The 19,891-nt window shown below is 34.1% G+C and overlaps 1 protein-coding gene across 1 annotated transcript in view; it reads right to left on the reverse strand.

The window, feature by feature from the left end:
- The window catches only part of LOC122796791 (dynein axonemal heavy chain 5-like), a 2,204,633-nt gene that overhangs the window by 1,515,628 nt on the left and 669,114 nt on the right, over window positions 1-19,891 (reverse strand). Inside the window, exon 26 of the mRNA XM_044065521.1 lies at window positions 11,764-11,967. Coding sequence (XP_043921456.1) covers window positions 11,764-11,967 — 204 coding nt within the window. The remainder of the gene's footprint in view (window positions 1-11,763; window positions 11,968-19,891) is intronic.

The raw sequence follows: 19,891 nt of genomic DNA on the forward strand, positions 1-19,891 counted from the left end.
TCCTGTGGAGACATTATGGAGGAAATACAAAAGGAAGATGCAGTGACAATCCTGAAGAATAGTGGTGAGATAGAAAAGAAAACATATGGTAAGAAAGCAAAAGAAGGCAAAAGTGGAGCAGCAGAAAAGAAGGCAGAAGAAAATAAAAATGGAAATATGTAGTAAGGTATTCAAGGTTAAGAAGATAAAGAAATAAACAGGCATGAAGTGTGGGGCAATTTAATAGCTCCTTTGGGTATAAAAGCATATAAACTAAGAGCATTGATTCTTCGTAACAAAGAAACATTTTGTGACATTATCTTTGAGACAGTTTTTTCAATGTAATGTTTTCCTGGGAAATATGAAAAAATAAATATTATTACCCATGGAATCTTTAACAGGGAAGCAAAAATGAAGATTCGTGTGCAATTTCAAATAGAGATAAAAAGAGACACTTTGAAATGATATTTGAAAACTTTATGTAAAGAAGTATGGGACACTGCAAAAGTTTATAACAAAGGGGGTTTATGAACTGGTTGCTGGAATTCTAAAATTGTGTTAAAAATAGAAAGAGAAAAACATATACCTAGTATGATACAAAAGGAGGGGAATAGGGGTGTTGTAAAATACTGGAGACAACCTAAAACATGTTTTTTGTGAAAAAGAAGGACATTTGATAAGTAACTGTGACAAAAGAAAATTTTATATTTGTGGGGAAATGGACATGATGCAAAAAATTTGAATTGAAATGTTATAAATATAACAACATTAGATATTTATGGATGGATTGCAAAAATGAAAATAAGAGTAAGGAAAAAGAAAAAGAAAAAAATAAATAGAAGAGAATGAATAAAGAGAAGAAATTTTAGAAGTAGTAGAAACAGAATAAAACTGGATTAGGAAAAATAATAAAGAGGACATGGAATAAGGTTCTATAATAAGTAATAATGAAAACAAACTGTGACATAGTAAAAGGGAAAAAATTATATTGGTAAAAGGGTAAAAGACAAAGAAAGTTTAAAGAAATAAGTAAGAAAGAAAAAAAAATAAAGGAAATTGATGAAAAAGAATGTATACAGCTAAAGATTCAGGCTTGGTGTAATGATTAAGGTGTTTGACTCACAGACATGAGGTGCAGAGTTTGATTCTCATCTTTGGGAAGGAAATTGGTTAGGCTTAAAAAGGCCTATTAAGAAAGTTAGCCCAGTAATTAGCTATAAATGTAGGGAATCATGGCTCTAGGAAAAATAAAAATTTTAGAGTGTTTTCTGTAAATGTGAACAATATAAGAATATAGTAAGAAGAAGAATGGGAATTTTGGGGTGGTGTAATACATGTGACATAGATGTAATTATACTAGAAGACATACTATTTTTAACAAATGAAGAAAAATTACAAACAGATAAACTATGGTGAGAAAAGATAATCTGGAATTTGGGAATTGAGAGATGTTCTGAAATAGCCATATTCTGTGAAAATACAGCAAAGTAACTTAGCAAAAATGGGAAGATTAACCAATGCAAATTTAAAATGGAAAGAACAAGCTTATATAATTATAACATTGTATGCTTATACTAACTGTAAAGAAAGGGAAAGCTTATTTAATCAGATTTTAGACTATGTAGTGATAAATATGAATGTTATACTAACAGGAAACTTTAATTGTGATTTAAGAGGCAGGTGTAAAAAGAAAGAAAATGATATAAGAAAAATGTTAGAAGTTATACGATGTGGTAACTTAAAACTTTTGGAAAAATGTATAGAACTGAAATAGATTATTTTATAGTATAAAAATTTTTAATTATAGGGGAAGGGGGGTAGTTAAAACAGAAGTTTCTGATCATCTTGCAATATGGCTAGAGATAAAAGAAAATAAGGAATGTACAACATAGGCAAATAAATAAAAAGGATAAATAAGAAAGCATGAAATGAAGAAGTAAAGAGATTAGAAATACAGTTATGGAAAAATCATATCACTATGAAAACATTTTATAAAAATTGATCTGAATGATAGGTGATATTTAAGGAAAATATAAAACTGTTATTTTACAGTGGCAATATGATGTGAGAAAAGTAGAGAAAGAAACATATAAAAGAACATATAATGATGCATTGGAAGATTTAGAACGTAATGATAGAAAGTACTTTGACAAAGAAAATAATTATATGAAAGAAATCAAGAAAAAATACAAGAATTGTTATATAACAAATATATTTTTACAAGTAAAAAGAGAAGAAGTATTGAGTTACTTAAGTAGATTAGTAAAGAAAGATGGTAGTGTTATGAGAGAAATAAAAAATGTAAAAGGAGAAATTAAAAGAACTCATGAAAAGATTATGAATAGTGTAATACAATAGGTACAAGAAATGTTTAAATAAAAAAGAAGGTAGTCAAAAAACATGGAAAGTTAACAAGTTAACAGAAAAATAGAATAAAGAGTTGGAAAAGGAGATTTCTTTAAATAAGCTAAATAAGGTATTAAGACAGGTAAATATAGATTTGGCTGCAGGCCGAGATGGAGTAGGGTAGGAAATGTGTAAAAATTTAAGGGATTGGCAAAACATTTTTTTTTAAGATTTTGCATGAATGGTTAAATAAAGGTTTTATGTATAAACAATTATGTAGTGGAATACTTAAATCCATATAGAAGAAGGACAATAGAAGAAAATTAAAAAAAAATGGAGACCAGTAGTATTGAATAATAATGATTATAAGATGGTTATGAAAATAATACAAAAGAGATTTGAAACTAAAATTGGAAATATTATGGAAGATAGCATATATAGTATAAAGGGGAAAGGTTGTCAAGAATTATTAATGACAGTTAGAGAAACTGTGGATGATACTATGAACAGAAAAGAAGAAACAAAAATCATGATAGGAGACCGTAATAAACATTTGACAGAATTGGAAATTAAATTTTATGAGTAATAATGAAAGAATATAATACAAGTGAAACAGTTAAGAAATTATGTGTGTCAGCATCATCTTCTTTCGGCTGTTCCCATTAGGGGTCGCCACAGCAGATCACCTGTTTCCATTTCTTCCTTTCCATTGCATCTTGCTCTGTCACACCAACCACCTGCATGTCCTCTCTCACCACATCCATAAACCTTATCTTTGGCCTTCCTCTTTTCCTGTTACCTGGTAGCTTCATCCTTAGCATCTTTTTTCCAATGTACTCAGCATCCCTCCTCAGCACATGTCCAAACCAATGTAATCTTGCCTCTCTGGCTTTGTCTCCAAACCTTCCAACCTGGGCTGACTCTCTAATATACTTATTCATAATCCTGTCCACCCTCATCACATCCAGTGCAAATCTTACCATCTTTAACTCCACCACATCCAGCTCAAACTCCTGCCTTTTTGTCAATGCCACTGTCTCCAACCCATATAACATAGCTGGTCTCACTACCCTCTTGTAGACCTTCCGTTTCACTCTTACAGGTACTCGTCTGTCACAAATCACTTCTGACACTCTTCTCCACCCACTCCATCCTGCCTGCACTCTCTTCTTCACCTCTCTTCCACACTCACCATTACTCTGAACTATTGAACACAAGTATTTAAACTCATCCACCTTCGCCACCTCTACTCCTTGATTCCTCACCATTCCTCTATTCTCTCTCTCATTCACACACATATATTCTGTCTTAGTCCTGCTGACCTTCATTCCTCTTCTCTCTAGAGCATATCTCCATTGCTCCAGGGTCTCCTCCACCTGTTCCCTACTCTTACTACAGATCTCAATGTCATCTGCAAACATCATAGTCCACGGGGACTCCTGTCTGATCTCGTCTGTCAACCTGTCCATCACCATTGCAAATAAGAAAGGGCTCAGAGCTGATCCTTGATGTAACCCCACCTCCACCTTAAACGCATCCGTCACTCCCACCGCAGGCCTCACCGCTGTCATGCTACACTCGTACATATCCTGTACCACTCTTACATACTTCTCTGACACTCCAGACTTCCCCATACAATACCACATCTCCTCTCTAGACACCCTGTCATATGCTTTCTCTAAGTCTACAAAAACACAATGCAACTCCTTCTGACATTCTCTATACTTTTCCATCAACACTCTCAGAGCAAACATTGCATCTGCAGTGCTCTTTCCCGGCATGAAACCATACTGCTGATCACTAATCATCACATCCCTTCTTAACCTAGCTTCCACTACTCTTTCCCATAACTTCATGCTGTGACTGATCAATTTAATCCCTCTGTAGTTACTACAGCTCTGCACATCACCCTTATTCTTAAAAATCTGTACCAAAACACTTTTTCTCCATTCCTCAGTCATCCTCTCACTTTCCATGATTTCATTAAACAATCTGGTTGAAAACTCCACTGCCAATTCACCTAAACACCTAAATGTATGTCAGCATATGGTAATAATAAAGTAAAAATACTTGTAAATGGCTGGTTAAGTCAAGAGGTACATATGAAGAGTGGTGTAAGACGGGGATGCCCAATCATCTGTATTTTCTTTGCATTAGTTATGTATGTGATAGTATTACAAACTGAAGGAGGTGGTATATAACACCCGAAGGGTTAAGAATTCCAGTTCTGTTAACATATGTAGATGACATTATAATAATTGCAAAAAAAAATGGATAAAAGATGTAATAATTTCCACAAATTAGTGTTTAGAGATGATAAGAATGTCTTTAAATAAAGAGAAACGTAAAGGTTTAGGTGATGTAGTAAAGATTGGGTGAAATATATTTTACAATGAATGTAATATATGTGTTAGGTATAAAATTTGGGAGTAAAGATGTAAGTAAAATTCAATGGGAAAAACAATAGAAGAAGTAAAGCAAATGTCTTTCCAGAGAGCATTTAAATTATAATTTGGAAAAAAGGCTTATTTGATTAACCGAATTTGAAAAGGAATTATTGCAAATATTTTTTCATTTATATGGGATTCTAGATTAAACCCAGTAAAAAGAAGAGTTTTCTATGTAAATAAAGAAGAAGGAGGTTTAGGATTAATTAACCCAGTGGTATATACGGCTTTGTTAAATTTGTATAAAGTGTTAAACTAGATAAATGAAAAAGATGAGAGATTAGTAGTAAAACTACAAAAATATAAATATGATAAATTTTGGTGTATGGTAAAAAACAGTAAAAGATATTATACATGAAGAAATAAAATCTTACCAAGAAAAAATATTTTTGTAGAAAACAAAAATTGAGAATAAAAAAAAGATAGAAAAGTATGGTATAAGAATCTAATGATAAAACATTACTATGTAAAACCATGGGAAAATATAACAGATGAAAAACATTAAAGCAATAAAAATAAGAAGCAAAAGGTATAATCAGGAAGTAGAATGTCAGGATTTTTTGTGGAGACTGGTAATAGATAAATTGCAAGTAAAAGGAAATATACCATATAAAAAAGTGGTAGAATATGTTACATTGTCAAGAAAAAGAAACTATAGAACATGTACTTTTAATATGTAAAAGAGTAAAAAAAAGTTATGGGAAAACTATGCAAAGAAGATGTTTTTGAAGATATAAAAGAAGTAGATAAAATGAATATGGATATGATTAAATATGGATATTACAAGAATATAAGTAAAGAATATGTAAGAATAGATAGAAAGTTATTTTATATTATACGGGATATATGGGATGAAAGAATAAGTGAAATTATGTTTAATGGTAAATGGATTTCAGCAACAATATTGAGTATAATCAAATGGTAGTTATGGAGAAAGTAGTGGGGATCTAATAAGAATGAAAAATTAGCATGGTTGTACAGTAAAATATGAATATGTGTAAAGAGATGTGTATATTTATATATTTGTACATATGTAAATATTTTGTAAATAAGAGATATTTGTGTATATAAAGGACCCTTACAGTTTTTCATAAGTGGCTTGGGATCTTTTACATCCACATGGGCTACTGTAAACTCAAGCAGATGTGACTGGTTTATAATTTCATCAATGATTCATGACATCTTCAGGGATTGTTGCTGGCATAATTATTTTACAAAAACAATTGGACTGGACTCTTGTACTCAAAGACAAACAAGAATATGCATCTTGATTTTTAATGAAAAGTCATTTTTATAGCTCAACATATGCTAAGAATGAAAATATCACTTTTATACAGAAACACATATTGTTTTTAGATTTGAAACCACCAACATGATATATTTACAATTTTGATAGCTTTTGTTTATTTTAATCTGAAAATATTGAAACTCCACAATTGTTATCAGCTGAATGTTTTGTAAATGCTGTACTCTTGTCAATTTACAAAGGTCTTTTTTGGCCTAAGTTCCACCATAAGATCAAAAGCCAGTATTTCTCTCTATTGATTCAAGGCACTTTTTAATGATATTTTTGGAACAGGACCCCTTAGTCCCACTTCCATTTTGTTTCCAAAACCTAATAGCTTTAGGAAAAATAGAAAACAGAAGCTAAGCTATGGGCATGCTTCTTATAGCATGTAAAGTATATGCATTTTTCTGTAACATATAAAATATTGATTTTTCCTAGAAAAGGCTGTTACATTTGGTTTACATTTCATAAAAATACACTGACAATATGATTAAGATACAGTCTGAATGTAGCAGCATGAAAGAAAATGCAAATAAGTATTATTTATTATTTAGTAATTTATTTATGAAACTATTACAGTACATTTCTCAGAATAATATATCATGACTCTTAGTTATAAAATGTGCTTAACTAGTAGTTCCAGTTGGAAACACACATGTACAACTTTACTTTCTTGTAATGCATTTTGATTTATGATTGTCTAAACTGGTAGGGGGTCCAATAACAAAAAAAGTTCATATGCATGAGCAATAAATAGGACTTTTACTTATCTATTGTAAGCTCAAAAAAGAGGTATTTTGGTGGCCATTACTCTACTCATCATTCTGTGCAAAAGTTCAGTACAGCACCCAAAATAAAAATAGAATATAATGCAAAATGTCAGGCTCAGAAGTAGAGGCACATAAATGGAAGTCACTGGGGCATGTCCTTGAAAGATTATATCTCTGCCCCTCTTTGACATGCCATTATAAAATTTTCAGGTAACAGCAATAGGATGTTTAGTCATACAACTAACATCCAACCAAAAAGCTTCCAGGACAGAATACCTGTAAATTTGACCCCACAGCTTTAGCCTCATGAAAGCATAGCATTGTAACCACAGCATATTACAGCTTAAAGAAACATATTTTATTTTATTGTGATATATATATATATAGAGAGAGAGAGACGATTTTTACTTCTGAGATATTCAAAACTCAGTAAAGAAGTATTTTACACCATTGTATGTATCAAGCACAAGTTTACAACAACATCCAAAATAAAAAAACGTGTATCATGCAAAATGCTACACTATGGTAATAAAGGCACATGAACTAAAGCCACTAAGGTATGTCTTTCAAAGGCTTTATCTCTTTCCCCCTTTGATATTTCATTATGAACCTTTCAGTTAATAAAAACATGGCACTCAAGTACAGGGGACACATAAGCCTACAGTTCTAACATTGGAGCTTTCAGTTCAATGTACATCTAAATTTGACCCCATGGTTTTTGGTGCTTGAAAGCATGAAATTGCAGCCAAATCATATTTTTTGTGAAAAAGTACTTTTGCTGGTGAAATATAGAGGCTTAATACTTCTGATGTATTTACAACTCAGAAAAGATGTACTGTGAGGATGGATAACAGTTGCAGTCCTCCATTCACTTGGCTTTAAGCCAGTTTGGTGGTCGCATTTGAAATGTGCCTCTAATGGTACTATTAGGTCAGGTTTTATGCTATTAAGGAGTCATCTTGGGTTATTAACAGGTCCCTTTGATGCTGTACTTTTGGCTTTGGGGACAGTATTGAGGACCAGTTGTCTATTCATAGCTGGAGAAGTTATGGTAGGGGGTAACTCTTGAGAGGTATTTGGGGGAGAAGGTGGTGTAAAACTGGAGCTGAATTAATCATCCAGTAAATTTACTATGTCCTCTAGCTCATTGTGGAGGGCTCCATTTACAATTAGTTTGGCTCATTGCTGTGCATTGCCTTTGAGGTTCTGCATATTGGATATTTCATCAGTGCTTGATACAGTCACCATGGAATCATGTTGGACTACCTACAGTTCTTCTGCAGCAACACTGGTGTGGATTTCAATTTTTTCCCTACTACCTCTCTGACTGAATGCAAATAGTACTTGCTGGAAATTAATTCCTCTGGCCCTTACTCTTTCACTTGCAGATATTGTGGGCTCCAGAATAGGTTCATTATTATTCAATGTGCATATGCTTCTCTTAGGAGATGCTATATGAAGGAGATGTCCACAATTCTATTGTTAAAATGATGACATGCTGCTTTACCTCTTCTTTCCTTAATAAACTGTATATAGCATTGGCGATCTGTCAGAAGGCTTAGAATGCATCCATAATTGGATGGCAATGGATCATCTGAAGCTCAATACTTTGAAGATGAGGCCATGGTTATACTTGTCACTTTGCAAGATGTGTCTGCTCCAGTTTTAGTCTTTAAATCTGCGTCTAAACACAGCACTTTGCAAGACTTATTTGCTACAGATTTGACTCTTAACATTGTCTACCTCTGTGACAAAGTCAGTTCATGTTGAAAGTGTATAATTTGGTCATCATCCTTGACAGCAGGCTAACTCATAAGGCTCAGGTCTCTGCTGTTGCCATATTTTCCTATGTCCATATCTGTTAAACACCTTATTCCTTCTACAAATTTTCATACGCTACTGTTCATGTGTTTGGACTACTGTAATGCCCTGTACCTAATGATTAAGTCTTTGCTGTTCCTTTATCTTCCAGTTTTCATCTTTGCTAAACACCTTCATTCATCTACAGACTCTCCTGTAGTGGTCTGCTCTCTAGTTTCCACTTGTTTGAATTAGTGAAATGCCCTTGACCTAAAGTTTCCCAAATATGAACAAGAGATATCTAATTAAGAGGTATCTAATTACTAACATATTATCCTGTTTCTGTGTGAGCTACGCTGCCTATTAATTTGACAGCAGATATAGTTCTAGTCATGCTTTTCTAGCCCTTTATGACTAGGGTACCCCCTCCCCATTTACAACATCTTCTTGCATCATATCAACCATTCTTTTTGCTATGATTGGCCACTCAGAGAACCCTGGCACATGCAGACGTGTTTCTTGAATCTTCTGTCATTCGCATCTTTACTTATCAAGCACTGCATGTTTGGAGCATGTGACCTAGGAGGTAGTGGGGATTTTCTATGGTGACTGGCATTAAGTATACTTTAAAGTCCTACCTCTTTGATCTTTCCTTAAGTTGAGTGATGCCTTGTCTTGCGTTGCAGCATTACTTTACCTTGCATTTCACTCTACTTTACTTCAATGTATCCTTGCATATTTTCTCTTTATTCATTTTGTTCTATTTTACTTTCCATTTTCCCAATTTTTATGACTTTTACCCATATTTGTGTTTACACATCAATAAATTTGAAACTAAGCTTTACCTTGGGGATTAGTGGGCAGCTTTAATGCTACAGGAAAATAGATTGAGAAGTTATAGGTAGGTAATGGCTTAGGGTTAAAAGACCATCAGTATTGACTCAGCATGAGCTGGTGCATAATACTGGAAGGTCCTTTACACTGTATCAGATCTGCAGCAGAGTTCAAAAATCAACTATAATGCAGCTCCTGACCCAGGGTATTCATGTGTGTGTGTGTGTGTGTGTGTGTGCGTGTGTGCGTGTGTGCGTGTGTGCGTGTGCGTGTGTGCGTGCGTGCGTGCGTGTGCGTGTGTGCGTGTGCGTGTGCGTGTGTGCGTGTGCGTGTGTGTGTGTGTGTGTGTGTGTGTGTGTGTGTGTGTGTGTGCATATATACACATACATATATATTTCCTGAATTTGTATTAGTACAGCAGGTGAGCAACCTCTTTTTGCAGAATAGATTTCTGAAGTAAACTTGCTTGATGAACAACAACATATCTTAGTACGGGTCACTGGCTGTTTGCTTATTATTTTAGCACATCAGGTTTATAGTATAATACTTGTTATTATGCTTCAATTCATTATCAATTTGCTCGTCTCTTCCATTTCATCTTTATTGAAGGCTTCCTGTTCCACTATCAGAAACATACTTTACCAAATGACGGCTTACTTCCCTCTTTTTTTTCCAGCTTTTTATTTGTATTTTCAATTGTAATTCATTCTACTTGAGGTCATCGTGTGATGATTTCTAATACTTCATCCATTTAGTGCAAGTTTTCTTTTAATAATCAGTTCTGTTGGTAACAACTCCTGTCTGACTCATATCATCTCACTAGTGGCACTGAAATCCCTTATGATAGCAGCATCACTGATATTTCAGCAGGCAGTCTGACATTAATAAATAAAAATCCAGTAATAAGACTGAAGAATTCAGTTGCTGTGAGTATTTTCAACAAACCTAATGGCAATGAAATACTTGGGCCTTATTTCATCATTAACTATGCCAGTATTTATTCACAGCTAAATCTCTGCCGATAATATCTCAGAGATTAAATATTTAAAATAATGTTTTGTATTCTTCTTTACTTTTCATTGCAACTAATGAATACTTTTATCCATTATTTAATTATGTCATGATTTCTTCCTCTTGCTTTTTAAAAATGTGTACTACTTATAATTTAGACTTCATAGAAAATATGATTGGGACAGTTTTCTGAATCAGGAAATTTCAGATGCAAGAAGCAGCAAAAGTCGCAACTAAAAATTGCCAAACAAAAATAAAACCCATGGAGATAGTTAAAATGCTTATGTTATGGATGATTTTATGTCCATAGTGTACCCTGTACACCTTTGGTCTATATACGTTCAAACTGCAAGGCTGTAACAAAGATGACTGTAATAATGCCATTTGAACACATAACATTGTATTCAGTTCAGATGGGTGCTTGGAATTTAGCTGATGACATTTAAACTGCAGTCATTAAAACTGCAACTACAAAGTTATTTTCAGTGAAAGCTTCTGTTGTGATAGGCGTTTTTGACTTGAGTAGTAAGTTGCTTCAGACAAAGGATTTTTATAATGTGACTGAAGGTGGACACAGTTGTATTTTGCATCTTGTGCATCTATCACCCTTACAGAGTGACATTTCTCAACATTTGTGTGACTGCAGAGTTTGTTGTTATTTATTTGGTTTAGGGGGTCTTATTTAATTTGCATTTATGTTTTTTTATTTTCCTTTTACAGTGGCGTTTACTTTTGTTTATATGAAACACAGCTATTCCAGATTGCCCAATTATCCCAATTAGTGAAACAAATTCTACTGGTTCAATTCTCTACTCACTTTCACAGCAGTTTACTGATAAAAAAATTCTAACTTATGATAAGTGTTTTTAGAAACAAACTGCTGTGGGCTGGAATATGAATGCAATGAAGATTGTGGACCATGGTTATTTGGCAAGTGCCAAAATAAATTTAAAATACTTTAAGTCAGGAGACCAAATCACAAACAGATTATTAATAAATCTCTACATCTGGAGACTTGGATGCTAGCAAATTCTGCATAAGCTCCCACTGAAATATATGTAAGTGCTTATAAGTGGTTCAGACTGCAGGGATATGTTCACATATATCATACTTTAAAATCTTTCACTAGATTCCTTTCTTCATTAACTGAGTATCAATATTGTTAATGATGTTTAAAATGTGTTTCATTCACTGAAATACATAGAAAAGCCAAAGGATTGCAATCAGACTATAATGGAAGTTAGGAGTTTTCAGTGAAATCACTATGCATCCACTAATGCAGTCTCACCTGATCCCAGATGCTAGAGTACTTTGAGAAAATGTCCAGCACTTGCATGGATTCGGACTTCATGGATGAGATGATGGTGCTCAGCTGGATCACCACTTTGCTGATGTCCTTGTGTTCTGTCAGCTGCTTATCGAGAGGCTTCAACACCACCTGCTTGGTGAGTTTGCTGTCATCTCCTTGGTCCCTGGCAGCAGTTTGTTCTGTCTGACAATATCCATGAAAAACATACAATTATTAAGGGACAGGATCCTTTCAGCATGCATTCACAACTACAAGACTTTCTGTATCCACTGAAGCTTTTGTTGCTGTGGGGAAAACAAAACATACTTCATATATACTTCAATACGACAAAATAAGTTCATAAGGGGAAAGAAGTAGCAGTATTAAATAAAGAAATAGATGAACAGAGTCATCACCACAGAAATGTGCTTACTTATGTATATGTACAAAAAGGTACACAACACAGATAACATGCAATGTTGTCAAAGAAAAGTACCCACATTTTTATTTACCAGTGTTTCTCCATCACTGTGTTCACAATATTTTAAGACAATCAAAAATCTGTTAATTACTTAGGTTTGTGCTTATTTTTGTTTTATAATAGGATACTCCTTTGCTCAGATTCATACATATATATATATATATATATATATATATATAAACCGAAGAGTTTTGCAGTTTAGCGAAACACAGGCATAGTGCTTAAGAAATATATTTATTGTTATTTTGCTAATATTAAGACTGTAGTTACTAAATGCAATTTATTTTCATGCTGGAACCTTATGGTAAGACTGACCTCTTCAAGGAAGACACAAGTTTAACAGCAGAAGAGCAGTTTACAGTCATGGTGATTAGTTTTACTAACCTGGGGTGCTAAACTTTGTTGCTTTATTAACCTTGTTTCTGCATATTAGTAAACCAATCAAAAGGCTTTTTTTTTCTTTTTTTTTTTTTTTGTGCATGCAGTTCTGTGACTGATTGGGATTTGGGGTTTTAACAGATAAGATAAAATGGTAAAGTGTGATGTCCTTTTTGAAATCACCATCACATGACAGAAAACAGAAACAGAAACAGTGGGAAATAAAATGGAGAGTATAGGAACATGAAAAAGAGCTGTCAAACATATAGAGAATCAGGAATGATGTGTGACCAGCTAGCATGTTATAGAATTCTATTTGATAAACTACGTAGGGAAAAAGGTAAGTATATTTATTGAAAAAGTAATTAATGAAATCACTTAAGGTGCCCATTATATACAGTAAAAGGGGAAAAAAATATGTGCAGCTTGATAATACCATGCTGGCACTAGTTATAGAGAAAAGAGAATGTTTAAAATGTTTACTGAACAGAATAGTAAAGAAAATTGTGAGTTATATAGAACTTTTTATGTATTTATGTGTTTGCTTAAATATTTAGTTATGCACGTATGTATTGACTGATTAATTGGTTAATTTGCATTTGTGAACCAGAAACTCCAGGCAGAGAAGTCTTATTTTCAGTCTAGTGTCAAGAAGACAATTCAAAAGGAATACAAAAATAAGAATGCCTAAGTGCGAAGTTTATTTTTCAGTGGAGTGTCAGGAGACATTTCCCAAAAATAATTACAAAATATATAGAAGTGTACATTAAGAGATTTATGATGGCACATCAGGAACAAAGAAGGATTCTAAATTAATAGGAGTTTATACAAATCCAAGAACATGGCTACAGAAATCCAGGAACAATGTACACTTGTCTAATAACATAAAGCAACACAAATAAATTTAATGCTGTGAAGTGTAATAGTCATCAAGATAGACAATGACATCAATTAATTTATATTCAAAAATGCTTGAGAAAAAGCAGTTTAAATGCAAGTTTTAGATATGAAAATTAAGTCAAAGAACAGGAGACTGGAGATGAGCCTGGCTGAGGCATTATTGATGTGAAACTGCACATAACAGCAAATACTGTGCAATGCAACACGGGGCTAGAAAATAAGAATATTGGAAATGTAAGATTAGTATGTATGTAGGACATTCAAAACAGATTATGACTATGTGTAATAATGTCCCTTATGTATAATGATATTATTAAAAAGAAAAAGTGTTTCCACGTGAAATGGATCCTGTTGATACTGACAATTCAAGAAGTGTAGAGATTACAGATGTCTTTAATAAATATTTTAATTAAGTAAATGGAAAAAAATAAACTGTTTAAGGCTGATTTTTGTGGAAAGGTTGATGAGTTTTCTGCTAGTTTATGGGCAGAAATCCAAATGCATAAAACAATAATGAAAAACAAATACTAAGGAAATTGTGTCAATGTACAGCTTAGATTTAAAATTTTTGACACTAGGTTTAGATTTTTTTTATCTGACCTGTGGATAATAGTTTTAATATTTCTCTTTTAATTTATTCATATTATATCATGTCTTTTTTCCAAAGCTCAGGAAATGTCTTTAGAATGGGAGAAAATAACTCTGTTAAGAATTATAGATCAATAGCAGTTGGCCTTTCCATCAAATATTTTCAAAAAGATGTTCACTAATCAGTTCTAGTAATATTAAAAGAGAGTAAGTTAATCTGTAATTTTCAAAATGGTTTCAATTTGGACTGCAGTAATTTATTTGTCAGAACAAATCTGTGAAGCCTGTGGTAGTTCTAAATTCTGTTTTATTTTATTTAGTGACCTACTGAAGGCTTTTGATTTGATAGACCATGATAATGTTATTTTAATGAATGATGTGAAGTTGATGTAGGATGGGAAGTATTTGAGTGGGTAAAACTACCTGAAAGACAAAGTGTTATGAAAGTAATCTGCTTGTATTTACCTCCACTAGAGCAATATTCAGGCTGTACTCCAAGGTTCAGTCTTGGGACCCTTATTATTTATAATACTAATAACCACTTTAAAATGTAGAGTTGTGCATAAATGTACTTATTTATGCAACTGACATAGTGCTTTATGCTATGGATGATAGCAGATCTAGTGCTGTCAGAATGTTATAGCCAGACTTTAATGACGTATCAACTGATCTCTTACTACTAATCAATGTTGTGAAAAATAAAGTTGTTATCTTTTTACTCAGGGGGGGATCCCAAATATATTGCAGGAGAAAGAAAATGCTCAGGTCAATTGGACAGATGCTGTTTCTTATCTTAGTTTGGAAAGAGAAACAAAAGCTAACAGTCTCTAATGAAATAAATAAGTTAAATGATATGAGTGATCTAGCAGTTTATACTGTATTAACAGATTGTTACTTCCTGAGGTAAGAATGATCTTGGAGGAAAAGACTATCTCTGTCCATAACCTGATTGCAATACTATTGAATATCCAAGGTTCATTAAAATGGCCTACTGGAAGTTAAAGGCTTTATACCATGCTGCTTTGGGTTCATAGCTAATGCAGGTTATGCAATACATCAATGTACATTGTATGGCCATACAGATACATGGCTGTCTTATAGAAATAATCTAAATCTGGTCATAGTTATGTAAATAGACTGTAATACATTGTCTCCTAAACTATATGAAATGTTTCGAAAGTTACATTTGTGTGGATAGCAGTCATTGTACTGCTCTTCTCTGGCCCATTCCTCTGTTGTTGTTTTAAAGAAAAGTTCAACAAGCAATGGTTTTATAGTTCAGTTCTTTCAAAAATGTTTTAAGCAGGATATGTATATACCAAGGCAAAGTAATACTTGAGAAAGCATGTTCTAAACAAACATTTGTTTGTGAATGTTAGATGCGATGCTGTTAGTAGTATAAAACTACGTGATGCACTAAAGAAAGGGAGGTACTCAAACATGCTTAACTATAAATAAATAAACAGAATGAAAAAAATAATTGTATTTCTAGTTTTTCTGCCAATAGGTACTAATAAGAAACAATACCGCTAGGCATAGTCCATAGCCCTTGATCACTCTGCCGCTGGGGGCAGTGATATGGAAAGTGGGAGCTAACGCTGTTCCTTTATATCCACCTTTACTGTTAATGCAGTATCGGCTAACGAATTGAAGAAACTATTATGTTTCTGTAATGAGACATTAAATGGCATGCATTTCCATAGTATTCTTAAAACTTGCATGAATTCGGAGAAACGAACTAGCTGCCAGGGTTATAAAATAATGAAACTATTTACTTCTTCAGAATATATATATATAGCATACAACCTGTAAGCATTTTCATACCATGACTAGTGTTATATATTCTTAGGTCTTTCAAGTAGCTGGAGTTAAATGGCAAACTATGTCTTTTGTGTCATGCTACTAAAAGGCAAGTTATGCCTCTAACTCATTTGCCTTAAATTGGTTGTAAGATCTTCAGAAGAATATTTTAAACTAAGAGTTAGGAGAACTTCACACATATTTTCATTTCTGCTACATTTTCTCTTGATATTATGCATTGCTAAAGGAATGTTTTTATGGAAATAGAACCATAGCTTCTAAAAATTGTATCTACATCCTCAGTTTTCTTCCACTGTGAGATCATACTGCATTGCTGGAATGTCAAAGTGATGTCACAGTTATTCCACAGGTAACAGTCAGCAATACAGCAATTATAAGTTATGAATTGCCACGGGAATTCAACTGTAGAGGAAGACAGATTTTATTAGAGTAAGGCTCGTACTTTACAACACTTATCCAAATTTGATAGGAATATATAAATCATCAATGTAAAATGGGAAAAAATCTAACATACCTACTTTGTTTGAAATGTTTTTTTTTGTCACCATCTTTTTAGGACATTACCATTCTTTCTAATTTGTTAATATTTTGCAGCCTCAAATTCATCCCAGACTATCTTGTCTCACACTCCTTGAAGCTGGAGGGAACGTTTGAATAGATGTTTCTGACTAGGCGTGTAATGTTCTGCATGCTGATTGCCAAATACTTACCTATGAACCTGTGAACCTAATTAGCATACTTTGTATCTTGTCTTAGTGTATTTATTTCATGGCAGCATCCATGATACAAACTGAGAAGTTTGTGTGCACTATTAGAACACCAAAGAATTTTCTTTTCATCTCTCCTGTAGTCACTGTTTCACAAATCAACCATCCTCCTTCTAATACTTACTCTACCATATATTTGTGACATAAACTTCATATCTGGGGTGAAAGAAAAAGATTATATTTTGTAAGAAAATAATTTTATCTGTCACCATATGGCAATGCACAACTGTACAATTGTGAGACATCAGCTGTTAGCATATGACACATCTTGCAGCATTTTTAACATTCCCTGTGAGAACTGTCCAACAGCATGTCTATAAATAGTTCATTCTCTTAGACAGATCCCATGTTACATAACACTTACAACTATGACAAGCTGTATGCATACTGATGGGGATTCCTTCATTTTACTTCATTAGTTGACTTCTGCAGCCACAGTTAGATATGGGATGTATCCAGCCAAGGACATCATACATCTGGCCAGTTAACAAAGCTTCTGGCACCTTCCATGAATGGTTTACAATAACACTTAATAAGAGAGGATGGGCTAGTTAAAGAGGGATTTATGGATGGACCAAAATGCACAACTTTCCAGCCATTAGTACACATATGAAAAACTCTTAATAGCTTTTTGTTTGGTAAAACTGTACAGTTGGCTTCAGCTCATTATCTTCAAGCAGATAAGAACCATCTTGAGGGCCTTTCCTTTTCCTTAAGAGATAAAATCTTTGCTTATATCTGTCATAAAGGACAAGTGTAGTTGTAGCCATCAAATTCCATACAAAGATTCCCACACTAGCTGAGTGTTTTGTTTGGGAGTGGGGGGGTGGATTTTTATTTTTCACCCGAACAGACATTTACATGACTCAGCATGAGTGGCCATGTCATCATCTTCCCTTGTGGCAGACCTACCCACTTATGGAAGAAAAATGAAAAAAAATCAACAAGAAAAGAGAGTGATAATGATTGTATGGTCATCATTCTTTCACAGTCTCTTGCTGTCGATTCCATTTGGGCACAATTGCAGCCCTTGGACCATCAGTATACTTCTCTGGGGCCTTTAGCAGCAGCTATGGCCTAGGACCCTGGCATATGAAAACAGACCATTCATCCATCGGAGTCCACCATGAAGGGAGAACCATGGATATATTTCTGAGGATGAGGGAGGTATACACCAGTTGTATAGGTAGACATCAGAGGCTCACTCCGTGAGGTCACACCTATGGCTTCATACCTGAAGACCAATACAGGCTGTCCCAAAAAGCAGACTCAGAAACCAGTGCATTTATCTCCTCCTTCTAACCTTCTGTTCAGAAGAAGAGCATGAAATATTGGCATAACTTTGCCCAATTACTGTTTAAAACCATTCAGTTTTAAAAGTCTTCTTTGTCTGCTTCTTCTTTTTACTCGACTATTAAGAGAAAGTGAGTCCATTCCTCTTCTGAAGAAGAAAAAGAAGAGGATTAGTCTGACTCAAAAAATAATAAAGGACTACATCATGCTTCTCACATTCTTTCCCTGACAGGCTGCGTATCTCTGACAGAGGATACTTTATCATTGGACTCCCCAATGAGGAAATCTGCTTTGGTAATGCAGTAGAAAAAAATGAATGCTTTTTTTTTTCAAAATAGGTGGTCAAAGAAATGTCTGACTCACAGAAAAAGTACAATGAATTACTCTGTGTGAACTTCCTTAAACCCCAAACTTCCAACCTCCAGCTCCCCAAAAAAAATGACAGGTTTTATGCTCCCCCAGATGCATGAAAGTACTTTAAAAACTCTGCTGACCCTGTCATCATTTTTGGTAATATGCCAGGGTCCTACGCCATTTTACCATTTCTTTGGGTAAAGATAAAGTACTAGAATCCAGTCTTTAACAATAAGGATAGCAGAACAAGAGACAGATTTGTCAAAAAAGGTTTATATATACTTCCACTCTAGCTTTCAAGGTCATTGATTGTCAGATTCCTACATCTATGTAACGTTTGCCTATTTTGTCTAATATGGGCAATCCTTAGCTAGTCTACCAAATTTTGATCTAAAACTCATTGTTATGGAAATGCTTAATTCTGCATCTCAGGTGCCTAAGCGTACTACTAAATGTGCCTAAGATGCAGTAAATGTTGTTTCCAAGCCTGCTGCTACAATGACAGTAATGAGAAAACATGCTTGGATTGCAATTAAAGCATTTGCAGCAGATATCAAAGCTCAGCTGTTAAATGCACACTTAGCTACGAACTTATTTCATAATTCCACATAACTTACACAGTGTGTTAAAGCAATTGTTCTCATCTCTGATTCTCAGATTGCAGAGAAGCTACTCCTGCTATCCATGATTCTTTTTTTGCAAGCTTTACAAATCAGATCATCAAAAATCTGTCAAACAATAGTTCAGAAAGAAATGGCAAAGTGATGTCAAAAAAGCAAGCTGATGGTTCCAAGCATCCTTCTTCCAAAATAAAAGCTTCAGACTTTTTTTTTCATCCTTCCCTCCCCTCCACAGCTTTCCCCTGAAAATTGCAGGGACTCTTTCCCTATTCCATCCTGCATGGCAATCAGTAACAGCAGAGTCTTGGGTGCTACTTAGTATTGAACATGGATGCAGACTACAGTGGGCATTCTGTTCCGTATCATTATGGATTCTTCAACCTCCAAAAGACAAACTCCATCTTGCTTCAAACCAATGCAGACTTACTTTATTAGGGATGATAGAACTAGTCCTTCCATAGCAATCTGGATAAGGCTTTTCTAGTTCTCAGGAAAGAAGGCATGTATAAATCCAATTTAGATCTGTCCACGCTAAACACCTCTCTGCTCATTCCAAAATTCAAAATGCTAACACCTCAAACTTTTCTAGTCACCCTAGATATGAAGGATGCTTATTTGCATATTCCTAGTCACAAAGAATGGAGATTATGTTTAAAGTTATGTGCTTTGGGATTGCATTTTCAATTTATGTCCTTTGCCCTTTGGTCCTTCTACCACTCAGAGTCTTCACCAAATGCCTTACTCTAGTGATAGATCTTTGCATGCTTCAAAGCATGCACATTTTCCCTTATCTGGACAATTGCCTAACAACAGCCTCAACCAGTCAAGATTTTCTACCAGCCTTACAGCATGCAGTGAATCCTTTTCAACAATCTAGACTTCATTTTGAATCTAAAAAAGTCATTCCTTGTCCCAATTCACAGATT

The sequence above is a fragment of the Protopterus annectens genome, chromosome 3.part0 (assembly GCF_019279795.1).
Source record: "Protopterus annectens isolate FY-2018-M chromosome 3.part0, PAN1.0, whole genome shotgun sequence".
Taxonomy (NCBI): domain Eukaryota; kingdom Metazoa; phylum Chordata; order Ceratodontiformes; family Protopteridae; genus Protopterus; species Protopterus annectens.